A 16,883-nucleotide genomic window follows, 5' to 3' on the forward strand; every position below is an offset into this window, starting at 1 on the left:
TCTGCCATTCCACCTGCCAGAGTACATAACGCCATATTTTAGATTTTAAATCTGAAAGAAAGAGCAGAAAAGACTTAAGCAGTTGAATATCCCACTGTTGTTTCTAAACAAATTCAGTGACACTCCAAACAAAGTTTTGAACTTGCTTAAAAAGACGGTGAGTCCGGTAAATTGTTTTGCATCTAGCCAAATAACCAGTGTGTCATAAATCCAATGTGCAAAGACAGAGTTTGATTAAACTCTGGTGGAAATTCCTTCACTCAAATATGATGATGGATGGCATCATAACACAGCCAGGCTGATTCCTGGGGAAAGGGTGACCACAAAAAGAATTTATTCTGAGTTTCTGTATATCAATTTTATAATATTTGATCAAAGATTGATATGGAAACCCCATGTTTACTGCCAATGGGCAGATCACTTAATGACAATTCTAGCATCTTGACTTCAGCTTCTTGCAGCTCATCATCTGCATCAGAGAACAGATTTAGTTAAAAATCCAATGTCTATAATCAAAAAGATACTACAGCCACAATGATGACAACAGCTATCACGTAACAAGGCTAGCACATACATATAATGCCTGAGGAGGATTTTGTCTGTTGCACTGTGCAAGCCCCAAAATCTTATGAACAGCTTTAAGCAGTATGGTTCATTACTTTTCCCTTTTATACTGATAAAGGGAAAGTCATCCTAATGGACCACAGTGTTGGTCTGTTATTAGGAAGAGACACACAACTGGTGGTGGTGCTCCTGAGATGCTGCTGGGCCTGCTGTGTTCATCCAGCCTCACATTTTATTATTATGGTGGTGGTTGTAACTTGAGGGGACGGGTGAGAGAATGAGAACAGGAGGCTGTCAATCTATACATAACCTGAATACCCTCAGGAAAAATAGTGTAGGTTCTATATTTTTATTCCGGGAGATAAATATTTCAGCACGTCTGAAACATACAATCTGACAAAAAGCCAACTTTCCGATTTGATTTTGTTGACTGCAATACAAGAGAAAGACATGGACACTGAATACATATCTAATCTCAGAACAAACCAGGGATGATCAATTGGATTCTGTTTGAATTCGAAATAATTTTAGTTAGCTGTAAACCAGACAACTCAACTTTCAACTGTTTGAAGTTTATAATAATTTGCATGCACGTAACAGAAACAGATAGTTTAGATTATATTGATTTACAAGCTGTCAATTTGCAATCCATTGCTAGACAATTTGGTATTTGCCAGAAGAACAATGCACTTCAGAGCAGGCAAGTGTGAAAATGCAAATATATTCTTTGAATTCATATGGAAATGCCATTCCAAAAAGCCAGTGTAGTTGAGATTCGGATCTGAAACGGACCTGCTCATGAGGTCTTCACTAAAAAGGCATACACAATTCTATCAAATTGTGGGTGGAACTATAAATGGCAAACAAATGTATAAAAATGAAATATCAGATCTACAGTTACAGAGCTGTTACAGCATCAGAAGCAGGCTATTTAACCCAGTGGCGTCTATGCTAGCTTTCCAAAGGATCAATTCACTTATTCCGACTGCCCTGCAATCTTTTCCTCCCTTAAATACTGACTCTATTCACCACTTGAAGGCCTCACTTGACACTACCTTCATCACATACTCAGGCAATGTATTCCAGCTCCTACCCCCTCACTGTGTGAAAAAGATTTTAATTTTTTTTTGCCAATTACATTAAATCCCTACCCGGTGGTTCTCAATTCTTCCACCAATAAGAAACATTACTAACAACATACTCTGTTCATGATTTTCAATATCTCCATCAAATCTTTGAAAAAAACTCTTCTCCAAGAGTTAAGCTTCAACTTCTCCAAAAGTTCTTCGTAACTCAAATACTTTGCCTGAAATTGTTTTCATGAATCTTTCCTACACCTTCTGTAATGTCACCACATCGTTCCCACATCTGCAAACCTTCTTCTGTTAACTCTTGATCAATAAAAATGGTTTTATCATTTTCTATTGACAAAACCCCATCCAATCTTCCTCAGCCTCAAAAGTTACGTGATAAGCAAAAGGTAATCACGCACAAGGTTCAGCTGGTAGCTTTTTACCAAACCCTTCATACCCGTTACCTTCAAAAGGACTGGAATACTGCCCTTGCTCACGTGCATCAGCATAATGTTGAAGATCACTTCTAGAATTGTGTTGTATTCACTAGGTGAGAAAAATATAGGAGGGAAAATCAAATTGGCTGCTATCACATAGGGAGCTGCAGCAGCCAATCTGCAAGTGCCAGGTTCCCAAATGACAAATGAATAACCACTTTCTGTTGATGACAGTTGAGGAAGGAATGAAGCCCAAGGCACCTGGAAACCTTCCTGCCCTTCTCCAAAAAGTACCGTCAGACATTTCACACACAAATAGATCCCAACCCAATTTAGTCTTTCATCCAAAAGGAGAACCCTTTGACACCACAACACTCCCTAAAATGTCATCCCAGATTAATGCTGAAACCGATATTGCAGGAAGCTCCAAAAACTACATCAAGAGGGAATATCATATATCTTCTGCTTAAGAACAGTCTTCCCTGTGTTCGGGTATGATCTTAGTCCAGAATGCCAATTCTGCAAGATAGTCACTTAGTCATTTGAACCAATGAAGGAACACGTGTCTACTAGCCTTTACATTGGTTCAAATATTCCTTTATTCTCTAATAAGGGAAAGTTCAAACCTACAGTCAATTCACTTACATTAGATTTTTAAAGATACCACCTGTCATTTTTCACTTTACAAACTACCTTTTCATTGAAGAACAATGCAACTGTTTTTGAAGGTCATGGCTGACAAACCCTGCTGCATGACATACTGTGCAATTCTTTACAGGTTTTCTGTCCAGAAGTGGGTAACCAAAGGCCACGGCAAGTGTCAGAAGTGGCAACCCCGTAGCACGAGCAACAATCATTCACATGAACATTCAATGATGTACTGCGTAAAAAAAATTTAAAAATACACTGAAGTTGAACCTTTTCTGAAAAGCTTTGTTTTTAAAGAAAAAACTTTCAATATTAACAATATTAGTCACTGAGGCTAAGCAACACATCAAAAGTAGATTATGTCCAGTTCAGAATCAATACGACTTTATAATAAAAATGATTTATTGCATTTCAATATTTCAGAACATTTCAAACAACTTATCTTCAAGTAGGATCACATCTCTAAGCAGTTCACCAAGATAAAAAGGTAACAAAGATGCCAAGTCAAAGGTGGAGATACTAAAAACCAGTCAAGAGCTTGGATTTTAAGCAGGTCATAAAAGGTAGAGGGAATTGGAGATGCCAAAAGGCATGAGCAAAGAATTTGAATAAAGTAATAAACACAGAAAATTAAGAATTACTGACACAATATGGTAACTCTTCAAGGATCTTCAAATACCTAACCAGTATTTCCAGCATTTTCTGCTTATTTTTCAGTTGTCCAGCAGCCACTGTACTTTTTTTGTTTGAAATTAATGAAATAGGTTCTCTGAATTGGAAGGCCTGATCAAAGACAAAATTAAATTCTAATTGCATATTTGTATTTTCTAATTTAAAACCTCAGTGCAGCAATATGAAAAATCATCAACTGATGGATGGTTACGACAGTTTATTTGTAAATACCTCTCCCTTTTTCTAGAAACTCTCACTCCTTTCTTCTAATCAAATTTGTGCATCAATTGTTTTGAGAGATTTTGGATACAAGTCTGAAGATAATAGAGCTATAAAACACAGGAAGAGAAGTAGCCCATTTAGTCCACTACATCATTCCATGAGATCGTGGCTAATCTGATAATCCTTGAATTTACGCAGCCTCGGCAGTAAAAGAATTTCAGATTCACAACCCACCACAAGGAGAAATTCCTTCTCAAATGTATCATTTATTTGCTCGATCTTTTTAAAACATAAAATCTAGGAGGAGGAGTAGACCGTTCAGCTCTTCAAGCCAACTCCAGCATTAATATGACCATGACTGATCCTTCATTCAATGTCATATTCCCACTTTCTCCCCAAATGCCTTGATGCCTTTAAAAATTTAATCAATTTTCTTTTTGTTCAGCGACTCAGCCTCCACAGCCTTCCACGGCAGAGAATTCCACAAGTCATGAGCGAAGGAATATTTTCTCATCTTAGTCCTAAGTGGCCTAAAGGTGTATCCTGAGACTGTAGGCAAAAAAAAAGCTTTATTGAAATAAACAAACCAAAATCAATTGACAATCTAGACAGATTTAATTCTTTTTCTACCTCTTTCTTCTACAATGGTGAGAGACAGGGAGGCTAGACTATGCAAAAGAATTTATACTGGTTTTGTAACTCTGGCAGTGAGGGTTCAAATCCAGCCAAATGGTTGAGATGTTTGCTGACAGTATGAATTCTATATTAAAAAGTGGTTTGGGCAATTTCAAACCAGTTTTTAATGCAAGTATGAACTGTCAATACAAAGTTGCCCAATGTTTGACACCCTGTTTGGCAACTCCCCAGGTTGTGGGCTCATTGGCCCAAAATCTGGAAAATTATGACACATTGCAATGACTAGGTGCAGCAAATATACACGCACAGAGTGCCTGATACTGACAGTGACTGTAGGAAGGGCAAGTGTTTCCTTGCCCCAAACAAGCAACAAAAAAAGTCAGAGTGTAACAGTGAATGGAAAACATTCAAGTTTCTCTGAACTTACATGTTTAGTAAAAAAAAATGTATGGAATTATAACCCTCTGAATCCCAAACGATTTTTTTTCTTCACAGATGCTGCCAGATCTGCTGTGGTTTTCCAGTAACTTCTGTTTTTATTCCTGACTTACTGCATCCACAGTTCTTTCATTTTTTTTTACAATCTTAGATGATCACTCTTTCCACATTGAATAGGAGCGAAGAGAATAAAGTACGATAAAGAAAGAGATGCAAACTGCATACAGATAGAGGTCACTTGTTAAATTCATGGTAATACCATGCTAGAACTGAGCAGCACTAGACAAGAAATCCTAGTTCTGCATTACACCACAGTCAACTTGATGCTATTGGAAATACAGAGCAAGAAATGCATGATCTGAAGAATCAAGCTCCAAACTTTATGCAATAGATCAGAGCAGCAAGGCTTCAAACCGAATGGACTCAAATAATTGGAATGTAAGCTGCTCCAGTCTTGCTGTGCAAGATGATTTATAAATGATTCCACACAGTAAGAATTAAGCAATTCAAATTCAAGCCTAGAGTCTGACAACAATGAAGCTGTGTTTAATCCAGTCCTGGCCGACAGCTCATTGCCTCTAAAACCATTCTCCTATGCCTGAAGTGACATTTATTAAATATGTTCTTGAAGGACAAAGGCCATCACACACAAAAAATTCTCTTAGTATCTGCATAGTTTTGACAGATTAATGGATAAATTAGGAATAGGATTTTTAGCCAACTTTTACTTCCTTAACCCAAGGCTCTGAAAGCAATCACAGCACACTTTTCATTATTTCTGCTCAGATCAGTACCAAACAGAGATGAAAGAAGACTGAATTTGCATTTATATGGTGCTTTAGATGACCTCATGTCACATAGTGCTTCATAGTCAATTAGGTATTTTTCTGGAGACGGTGACTGTTGTATTGTTGGAAAGCAAATTAGCAAATCTGCGCACAATCAGGGCCCGGCAAACAGCAATACAATAATGACAGAGTCAAACATTTTAAGGATATTGATAGAGATAAATATTGATTGTTATATCTGAGGAGCTCTCCTACTCTTCTTCAAATAGTGCCACAGGGTCTCACTGAAGTTCAATGTTTCACCTGAAAGACAGCATTCACAGACATTGGACTGTCACTCTAGCTCACATACTTAAGTAACTGAAATATTGCTTCAATGTATCACCTTTTGACTCTGGTGAGAGTATGCCCAATGGACCAAAACAAACTTCAACCCAAACGGTGTCTGCTCTGTAAACGGTCAATCTAATGAACGTGCTGCATTACGGAGTAGCCTCATTACATCATTTCATAATGTGCAGAAATCATCTATCGCTAGTACAGTTTATAAAATTACAGCCATGGCAGCAGATTTCCAAAATAAGTTTATGTGATTCATTCAAAAACAGTCTACACTCTTACGTTCACATGATATCTTGTAAAACCTTGAGCTATTTCCAGTCGCTTGCAAACACAGATGAGACAAGAAAATTACCCAGTTCAAGTGACTTAATTAGGCAAAATAATTCATTATAAAAAGGTGTACCAGCATAATGCAAAGTGTTGTGAATATCCAGAATTCTCTCCCTAAACACCCACAGATGCTAGGCCAATTGAATCCTTCAGGATGAAAATCATTGGGTTTGGTGAGACAAGGATTTCCAAGCATCTGGAGAAAAGACATGTGCACCTCAACACTTTAATGCTGATCAAGAAGAATGACAGAACTTCCAACTCTTTTTTTCTGTATGAACAATTAAATTGTTTTGCCTCAAACCAGATAGCTGGAGGAACTTAACAGGCATTGAGTTCACTGCTACGATCGCTTTTTTCCCTTTGGGATTTCACATTTACACACTGGTATTTAAGTACACAGCCAGAGAAAATCTGTACAACCTTATTTCCAATTGCATGTCAGTGATTCACTTTAAACGTGAACAGAAATAACCCACATGCGATAAAAGTCTTCTGCACTGTGACCTCAATAAGAACAAAGATGCCCACACACAAACAAACAGACAAAGTTTCAACATCTTATCACAACAGTGCTTAAATCAAGTGATTTGTTTGGAAATGTTGAATGTATTGTGAAAAAAAACGCAATTAATGACCTGTGTGTCACTCTTTCCATTATTTGACAGTCCATGCTCCATTTTTGAATTGTGAACGTAATAAAATACATTCAGTAGAATACACCGCAAAACTATGAAACTACACAAAATGCCAGCAGTAACAATTCAATACAAAAGCACAAATAAAGAATATAAGATGGAACAATAATCCACACTTGACAATTTCCACATTACAAAGTAGTCACCGTAATCCAAATGTTTAGTCAACTTTTTTAAAACAGTTATCTGTATGGACATACATACAACTGTATCCTGTACACACGTGAAAAAATTCATTTTATCTCTGAAAGCATAAAGATACACATATATGTACGAATCACTTAATATTCAATTAGTATTGATAACAGCGCTTACATTATAACATTCATTCACCAGAACACAATTCTTACAACATTATATCTTCACAGATTACTTTGTATTATTACATTCCATCATAAAAGCGCAATCACCCGAAATACCTCTTGACATAAGGGAAAACCTGAAATGACAACTTAATGTGAGCTCAAGTCTCATGAAATACATTTTTCAGTTCAGATGAAAAGGCCAGTGACCATAAATATTAGGCCTGTTCCTCTCTCCTGCCTGAGCTCTTGTATGTTTCTAGTAGGTCCTGTACTTACCTGACTGGAATACAAGTAGTTCAAACATCAAAATTAGATTAATTAAAATTTTAAAGCTCTGTCTGATTAGTACACTTCTTAGTTAATCATTTCAGAGTTTGAATTTGTAGATCGAGGTTTTAATGGGGCATCATTACCTGTCTGAGTGGATAAACCCTGAATCAGACACCAATGCTGAGTGAAATTTGATTCTGCAAGCTAACAGAAACATTAACCTAAAAATTACTACACATGACCCCTTGTGGCCCAATTCACAAATCTACATGACTCACAAAGCAATGGGAAGCATTCGGCCATCTGTAAACCACAAGTAGGATTATGAAAATCTAAAGATGATGTGGAAGTAATCAATGAGTCAGTCTAATTATTCTTTTTAAAAAGAAAGTACCATGGAGATGGACCCATTTACAACAAAGCTGTTTTCCCAGCTTTTTGGTTCATTCTTTCACAAACTGCAGCTCACCCAAAATGGCATCAGACGAGCATAAGATGAGAACAGTCTAATTTCCACCCCATGTTCACCAACTAATATCTCAGTGTGACAATTTCAAAGCATCTATCCTTTCACGAGAATACCCACACACAGTGGCTTACGGCAACTGCATAAGTAGGTGTACCATACATGAAGAAGGAAAGTAAGTGTTTTGATTAAATTTTTAAGACTTTGTTCGGTGCAGTCATTTTACGGTCATTTTTATAAATATACTACACAAGACAATATGCCCCTCTCCAACAGCAAAGAACTAGAATACAATACTTGCAAAATCCTGCAGCTCTGGGTGGACAATACGTCTTGACGATGCTCACATATTACTGTAATCAATTTTTTAAAAATTCATTGAAAGGCTGAGGGCATCACGAGCTAGGCCAGCATTCAAACCCAAGTCCCCAGAACATTACCTGGGTCTCTGGATTAATAGTCTAGTGATAGTACTAATAGGCCATTGCCTCCCCCTAGGAGTTGGCTCATTACTTTAAACAGATAAGAACCTCAGCAAAATACAAGGTGTTATGTGAATGAGTGAAGCAATTGATTGGAATTTTGGTTCCAAAATGAATCAATGATCCATCATATTGTCAGAGGATACAGCAGGATATAGGTGGGCTGGAAACTTGGGCAGAGAAATGGCAGATGGAATTAAACCTGGGCAAATGCACAGTTATGCAGTTTGGAAAGTGAAATGCAAGAGGGAAATATACAGTAAATGGCAAAACCCTTAGAAGTAGTAACATGGATGGGTCTAGGCATATAGGTCCACACTTACTGGACAGTGGCTACACAAATGATAAGGTGGTCAAGGCAGCACATGACATGCTCACGTTCTGTCAGGGCACAGAGTATTAAAATGGACAAATTTTGTTTCAGCTACATGAAACTTCAGTTTGGCTTCATTTGGAATATTATGTACAGTTCTGGTTACCACACTACAAGATGTGGAGGCTTTGGCGAGGGGACAGAAAATGTTTACTGGGATGTTGCTCGGTTTGGAGAGTATTAACTCTACAGACAGATTGGACAAACTTGGTTTGCCTTCACTTGAATGTTGGAAGCTGAACAGGGCGACCTGGCAGATGTTTACATAACTAAGGGAAACACGGTTAGAATGGTTAGTCAGAGTCTTTTCGCCCGGGGTAGAAATATGAATTATTAGGGGGGACACATTTAAGGTAAATGAGGGAAAATCTGAAGTATTCGGAGAAAGTTTAAAGGATTGCAACAGCCTTTATTTTTTAACAGAGGGTGGCAAATGTGCTGCCATAGGAGGAACATGTAAGAGGCAGTGTGACAGATACAGGGATAGGCAGGGACTAGAGGCTGCATACAGCAAAAGGCTTTTAGTTTAGAAAGGTATGTCGAAAGGCCTGTTCCTGTGCTGTGCTGTTCTTTTTCATACATGTAGCGCTCCAGTGCATTAACTTACACAAAAATTTCCAATGGGTATATAGGGATAGCTGTTCCTTTATGTAATATAAAGGAGTACTACTGAAACACGCATCTTCATTCCCAAAACCTTGTCAACTGCATCTTCACTACAAACTATTCAAAATTTGAGTATACTTTTGAAGCAAGCCTGTCACACTCGTGATGTCACAACCTTGTTATACCCCATTTTTTGAAATTCCACATACTGATGCAAGATAACGCCTGCACAGAAGAACAATGCAAAACTGCAACAATAATTGGATGTGAAGGAAATACAGAGATACACAAATCTAGAAAATTAAATGGACAGTTTCAACAGAAAGGTTTTCTTTAATAAAAAGGCCCAGTAATCCAAGCAACAGCAAGCACTGGAATATTAAATGAGTGGTCTCTTCTCTCTTTCAGAGACCATCATTTTACTTACAGCAGTCTAGGAACTGTCAAGAGGAGAAACATATCTAACATGGAAAACAAAGGCGGAAAAAACCAAAAAGAGAGAATCATTATCAGGATACTCTTGAAGGCTCATCCAAAAACAGCAATAGTAATAGGTTAACAGAAGGCTAGCTGCCAATGCCCACAAGTACAAGAGATGCATGTGGATAGAAAGAGAAATGAAGTAAAAAGGCTGCACATGGGCATGAAAATCTACCTTTCTCAAAATCACACATCAATTTTTGCAGGTTGTAGTATGCTCAGTTATTACTATACGAGCAGGAAACTTCCACTATCCAAACTGTAAAAATACCAATAAACACAAATGAGTGCGTGCAGAAATTATATACAAGTATGAGGAGAAAATGTAACACCTTCCTTATTGTGGAATGACAACCAGTACAATGCATGTCTTAAATACTGATTCAATACACGTAGTCAAAAGCGAAGACGACCGAAAGGGAAAGTCCCTTGTTCAAATTCTAAGAAATGAACGATTTTCAGAAATATATCACTTCTCTGTAAATGGAAACCATTCACAGCCTTCGAGTGAGGGGACATACCAACAAACTTGAGTAAAATCTCTGACAAAATTCATATCTATTTTATAATTCAACTCTCACAATCTGCGGTATCACTGCAATATCTTAAATATGCTCCTAACAATAGTTCTTCATACATTTGAGTACAATATAATGTCATTTGAAGGAGCACATTTGGTTATAATAACAGCTCAATAATCACTCTCTCAGATGAAATTCATAATTGAAAGAAACCCCTCCGTCATAAAGAAAAAAATCCAATTTTACTGGATGGTGCTTCAACTAGTACAGGTCATTAGAATTACATTTCCTCAGCAGCAAATAAAACGCATTTGACTGCAGCTTGCCATCTCACCAGAAAGCACGTTTACCATTGTGTTTCAAAACAATATGCTTTGATTACAAGGAACCGAATTTCCAAGGATAAATGATTTCTTACTAGTATTTCCTATCCACTCATTTAGCATTAGTCTTCCTGTGCTCTTCTGCCAGTTTTGGCCCACTCGTGTTAAACAATTGTTGTTGTACAGTTGGAGATACTGTCTCCCCTGTCAGGCAGCAGAAAATCGATGAACTTAGGAATTTTCCCAGTGTACCACACAAGCGTATCAATATTTACCACACTCCAAACAATGTCAAGTAAACTGTATTTAGTGGTTATTTTTATCTTGTTGCTGTGTCCAAATCGGCAGCACAGTGGATTATGTCAAAAGTCGTTCACATGAAGCATTTTAAAAAGGTCCTGAGATCATGTAAGGCATTAAACAAGTGCAAGGATTTTCTCCACCCAAAGGTTTTTTTTACCCCGGGGGGGGGGGGGGGGGCTGTCATCTGTTGGAACTGCACTTTTTATTTAAACCTTCATTTAAACTTCATTCAACGCAGACACATCCTCAAAAGTAAACACTCAAAATCTATAAATGCTAACACATTTACACTCAAATGTTCTTAGAAGAAACCTAAATAAAATCAACCACATTTTAATTTGTAATTCCACAAGAAACCACTTTGTTCTCAGGAGGAAACATGCAAACCAAGATATACTAAATAATTCATTTAACCGCACTGCATTTCCTGACAATCTTGTAAACAAAATCACTATATATCTATACATACACACACACACACCCGTTGCCCATTTGAAGAGGGAAAAGCCCTACTTGCTAGAGCCACAGATTTTACAGCACAGAAAAATTCCATTAAGCCCATCATGCCCCTGTAAGTCACCAAACATTTTCTATTTGATATATTGTAAACAGACATATTCTAACCCCATTTGCCAGCACATGGTTTGCAGTCTTGCATGCTATGGCTCAAAGGATTTAAGTAGTATTTAGATGGTTCCTGCCTCTACCATTTTTTTTGCAGAAGCAAGTTGGTTTCTGATCAGTGTGTTAACAAAAACAAATCAGACCAGGAGTCCGACAATGAATACAATGAAGTCATGGTCAAGTGTGATACAAATTTTCACCGAACTCCATGTGTGGATTTCTCCTCCTAGCCACAGCACTATTCCCTCCCCCTTTCTCCAAACTTGGCTCTGACACGCTGTCTGCCTGCTGTGTTTACATTAGCTACTTGGGGCCTACTCGCCAGGTGGAAGTCTCCGCCCTCGAGTTGTCGAGTAGCCGGGTGACGCAGAGACCAAGCCCGGCTCCGGCTTCCACTCCCAACCCGGTGTAGGCCTCAAATTTATTTTTTTCTCACAGTGTGGGTAGAGAAGGCGGGTTAGCATGTTATTTATCTATCTTTGGTCAGCAATGCGGTCTACTCACTGTCGGGGTAGCGGCAGTGGCGGAGCTCCCCTCCTCTGGAAGACCCCGTCCACGAAGACGCCGTTCTTGCCCAGACACTTCAGGTAGAAGTGCGGCTCCTGAAAGGTGATCTGCAGGTGCCGCCGGGAGATGAAGCTCGAGTGGCCCATGTTCACGTCCACGGGGCCCTGGCTCGAGTCGCGGCCGATAGTCACCGACTCCTGCCGCATCAGGTACTCGAAATCCCGGCCCTCGAGCTTGGCGATAGCGGCGTCGGGCGGGGCCTGCGGGTCGAGGCCCAGCTCCCAGCGCACGGCGCCGCTCTTGAGCTGAGCGCTCAACCGGCTCGGGCTGCAAGGCGCCGACTTGAGAGCCAGCAGCGCCCGGGCGCCCGTGTCGTCGCCTTCGGTGTCGGAGGGGAAGAGGGCAGCCTGCATGGCGCGGGACCGGTCGAGGGGGAGCGGGTGTAGGGCGCGCGGCTGGCCTTTGGGGTACAAGGGGGAAGGAGCCCGGGGCCTGTGATTCAGTGTCCGCCACCACGCACAGCCTCCAATCGGCGGCTCAGCAAAGCCGAGTGCCTCCCGTTAGACAGGAGTCATAACAAGCCGGGAGAGGGCGGGGGTGGGAGCGAGAGAGAAGAAAAACCCGGACCGGAGTCTCCCACCGACACAAAACACACACATTCAGTGCACACAGACACATGCACACACACACACACACACACAGACACAAACACGCACACACACAGACACAGACACAAACACACACACAAACATTCAGTGCGCACAGACACACGCACAAACACAAACATTCAGTGCGCACAGACACATGCACACAAACATTCAGTGCGCACAGACACATGCATTCAGTGCACAGACACAAACACACACACACACACACACACATTCAGTGCACACAGACACAAACACACCCACACACATTCAGTGCACACGCACACACACATTCAGTGCACACAGACACAAACACACACACATGCAGTGCGCACGCACACACACACACACACACACAGTCAGTGCACACACACACAGACACAAACACACACACATTCAGTGCACACAGACACAAACACACACACGCACACAAACATTCAGTGCGCACAGACACACGCACAAACACAAACATTCAGTACGCACAAACACACACACGCACAAACGCAAACATTCAGTGCGCACAGACACACGCACAAACAAACATTCAGTGCGCACAGACACACGCACAAACGCAAACATTCAGTGCGCACAGACACACACACACACAGTCAGTGCACACACACGCAGACACAAACACACAGACACACGCACAAACGCAAACATTCAGTGCGCACAGACACACGCACAAACTTTCAGTGCGCACGGACACACAGATAAACATTCACTGCACACAGACACGCACACAAACATACACACACAAACATGCAGTGCACACAGACACACACACAAAGATTCAGTGCACACAGACACACGCACAAACATTCAGTGCACACGGACACACGCACATACAAACGTTCAGTGCACACACACAGACAAACACACACAAACATTTAGTATGCACAGACACACAAAAACATTCAGTGCACGCAAAGACACACACACACAAAGATTCAGTGCACGCAGATATTCACAATATTGGGGCTGTACTACAGGCCTTCCAACAGCGAGCGTGAGATAGAGGTACAAATATGTAAACAGATAATGGAAAGGTGTAGGAGAAACAAGGTGTGGTGATGGGAGAGTTTAATTTTCTCAACATTGACTGGGATTCACTCAGTGTTAGGGGTCAAGATGGAGCAGAATTTGTAAGGTGTGTCCAGGAGGGTTTTCTAGAGCAGTATGTATGTAGTCCAACTCGGGAAGGGGTTATACTGGACCTGGTGTTGGGGAAAGAACCCGGCCAGGTGGTTGATATTACAGTAGGGGACTACTTTGGAAATAGCAACCACAATTCTGTAAGTTTTACAATACTCATGGACAAGGATGGGAGTGCTCCTGAAGGAAGAGTTCTAAACTGGCGGAAGGCCGACTATACCAAGATTCGGCAGGATCTGAGGAATGTAGATTGGGAGAAACTGTTTGAAGGTAAGTCCACATTTGATATGTGGGAGGCTTTTAAGGAGAGGTTGATTAGCGTGCAGGAGAGACATGTTCCTGTGAAAATGAGGAATAGAAATGGCAAGATTAGGGAGCCATGGATGACAGGTGAAATTGTGAGACTAGCCAAGAGAAAAAAGGAAGCATACATGAGGTCTACACGACTGAAGACAGACGAAGCTTTGCAAGAATACCGGGAATGTAGAGTGAATCTGAAACGAGGCATTAAGAGGGCTAAGAGAGGACATGAGATATTGCTGGCAAACATGGTTAAGGAAAATCCCAAAGCCTTTTATTCATATATAAAGAGCAAGAGGGTAACGAGAGAAAGGATTGGCCCACTTAAGGACAAAGAAGGAAAGTTATGCGCTGAGTCAGAGAAAATGGGTGACATTCTTAACGAGTACTTTGCACCGGTATTCACCAAGGAGAGGGACATGACGGATGTTGAGGTTAGGGATAGATGTTTGCTTAGTCTAGGTCAAGTTGACAGAAGGAAGGAGGAAGTGTTGGGTATCCAAAAAGACATTAAGGTGGGCAAGTCCCAGGTTATTGAGAGAAGCGAGAGAGGAAATAGCTAGAGCCTTAACAGATATCTTTGCATCGTCCTCAGACACGGGTGAGGTCCCGGGGGACTGGAGACTTGCTAATGTTGTCCCCTTGTTTAAGAAGGGCAGCAAGGATAATCCAGGAAATTATCGACCGGTGAGCCTGACGTCAGTGGTAGGGAAGCTATTGGAGAAGATACTGAGGGATAGGATCTATTCCCATTTGGAAGAAAATGGGCTTATCAGTGATAAGCAACATGGTTTTGTGCAGGGAAGGTCATGTCTTACCAACTTAATAGAATTTTTTGAGGATGTGACAAAGTTGATTGACGAGGGAAAGGCAGAGGACGTCATATACATGGACTTCAGTAAGGCATTTGATAAGGTTCCCCATGGCAGGCAGATGGAGAAAGTGAAGTCACTTGGGGTCCAGAGTGTGCTAGCTAGATGGATAAAAAAACTGGCTAGGCAACAGGAGACAGAGTAGTAGTAGTAGACGGGAGTTTCTCAAATTGGAGACCTGTGACCAGTGGTGTTCCACAGGGATCTGTGCTGGGACCACTGTTGTTTGTGATATATGTAAATGATTTGGAGGAAGGTGCGCATGGATGCACACACACAGACACACGAATATTTAGTGCGCACAGATGCACACGCACAGACACACACAAACATTCAGTGTGCACAGACACACGCACACATAAACGTTCAGTGCGCACAGACAGACAAACACACACACACACACACACACACACACACACACACAAACACAAACGTTCAGTGCGCACAGACAGAGACACAGACATTCAGTGCGCACAGAGACACACACACACACACACACACACACACACACACACACATACATTCAGTGCGCACAGACAGAGACACACACACACAAACATTCACTGGCACAGACAGAAACACGTACACACACACACACACACAAATATTCAGTGTGCACCGACAGAGACAGACACACACAAATGCACAAATTTTCAGTGTGCAGAGAGACAGATACACACACACATACACACATACATACGCACAAACGTTCAGTGCGCACAGAGACACACACACACACACACACACACACACACACACGTATGCACAAACGTTCAGTACGCACAGACAGAGACACATACACACACACACACACACACACACACACACACGTATGCACAAACGTTCAGTACGCACAGACAAAGACACATACACACACACACACACAAACATTCAGTGCGCACAGACAGACACTCACACAAACATTCAGTGTGCACACACAGAGACACACATGCACAAACGTTCAATGCGCACACACAGAGACAGACAGACACAAACATTCAGTGCGCACACACAAACATTCAGTACGCACACAGAGAGACAGACACTCAGACAAACATTCAGTGCGCATACACAGAGAGACACACATGCACAAACGTTCAGTGCGCACAGACAGAGACACACACGCACAAACATTCAGTGCGCACGGACAGACAGACACATGCACAAACGTTCAGTGCACACAGGCAGAGACACACGTGCGCACAAATGTTCAGTGCGCACAGACAGAGACACACACGCACAAACGTTCAAAGCTCACACACACACGCACACGCACAAATGTTCAGCGCGCACAGAGAGGCACACGCACAAACGTTCAGTGTGCACAGAGAGACACACGCACAAACGTTCAGTGCGCACAGAGACACACGCACAAACGTTCAGCGTGCACAGGCAGAGACACTCGTACACACAAACGTTCAGTGCGCACAGGCAGAGACACACAGGCACAAACATTCAGTGTGCACAGACAAAGACAGACACACACACTCACATACATACGCATAAACGTTCAGTGCACAGAGACACACACGCACAAAAGTTCAGTGTGCACAGACAAGACACGCACACAAAATGTTCAGTGCGCACAGACACAGAGACAGGCACATACGCACAAATGCTCAGCGCGCACAGACAGACAGACACATACGCACAAACATTCAGTGCACACAGGCAGAGATACACACACACACAAACATTCAGTGCGCACAGACAGAGACAGACACACATACATACGCATAAATGTTCAGTGCACACAGAGACACACACGCACAAACGTTCAGTGCGCACAGAGACACACGCA

The 16,883-nt window shown here is 41.3% G+C and overlaps 1 protein-coding gene across 1 annotated transcript in view; it reads right to left on the reverse strand.

Moving 5' to 3' along the window:
* foxk1 (forkhead box K1) overlaps positions 1 to 12,691 on the reverse strand; it is a 102,404-nt gene extending 89,713 nt beyond the window's left edge. Inside the window, exon 1 of the mRNA XM_048551897.2 lies at positions 12,106 to 12,691. Coding sequence (XP_048407854.1) covers positions 12,106 to 12,521 — 416 coding nt within the window. The 5' untranslated portion in view covers positions 12,522 to 12,691. The remainder of the gene's footprint in view (positions 1 to 12,105) is intronic.
* Between the last annotated feature and the right edge of the window lie 4,192 nt (positions 12,692 to 16,883).

The sequence above is a fragment of the Stegostoma tigrinum genome, chromosome 23 (assembly GCF_030684315.1).
Source record: "Stegostoma tigrinum isolate sSteTig4 chromosome 23, sSteTig4.hap1, whole genome shotgun sequence".
Lineage (NCBI taxonomy): Eukaryota > Metazoa > Chordata > Chondrichthyes > Orectolobiformes > Stegostomatidae > Stegostoma > Stegostoma tigrinum.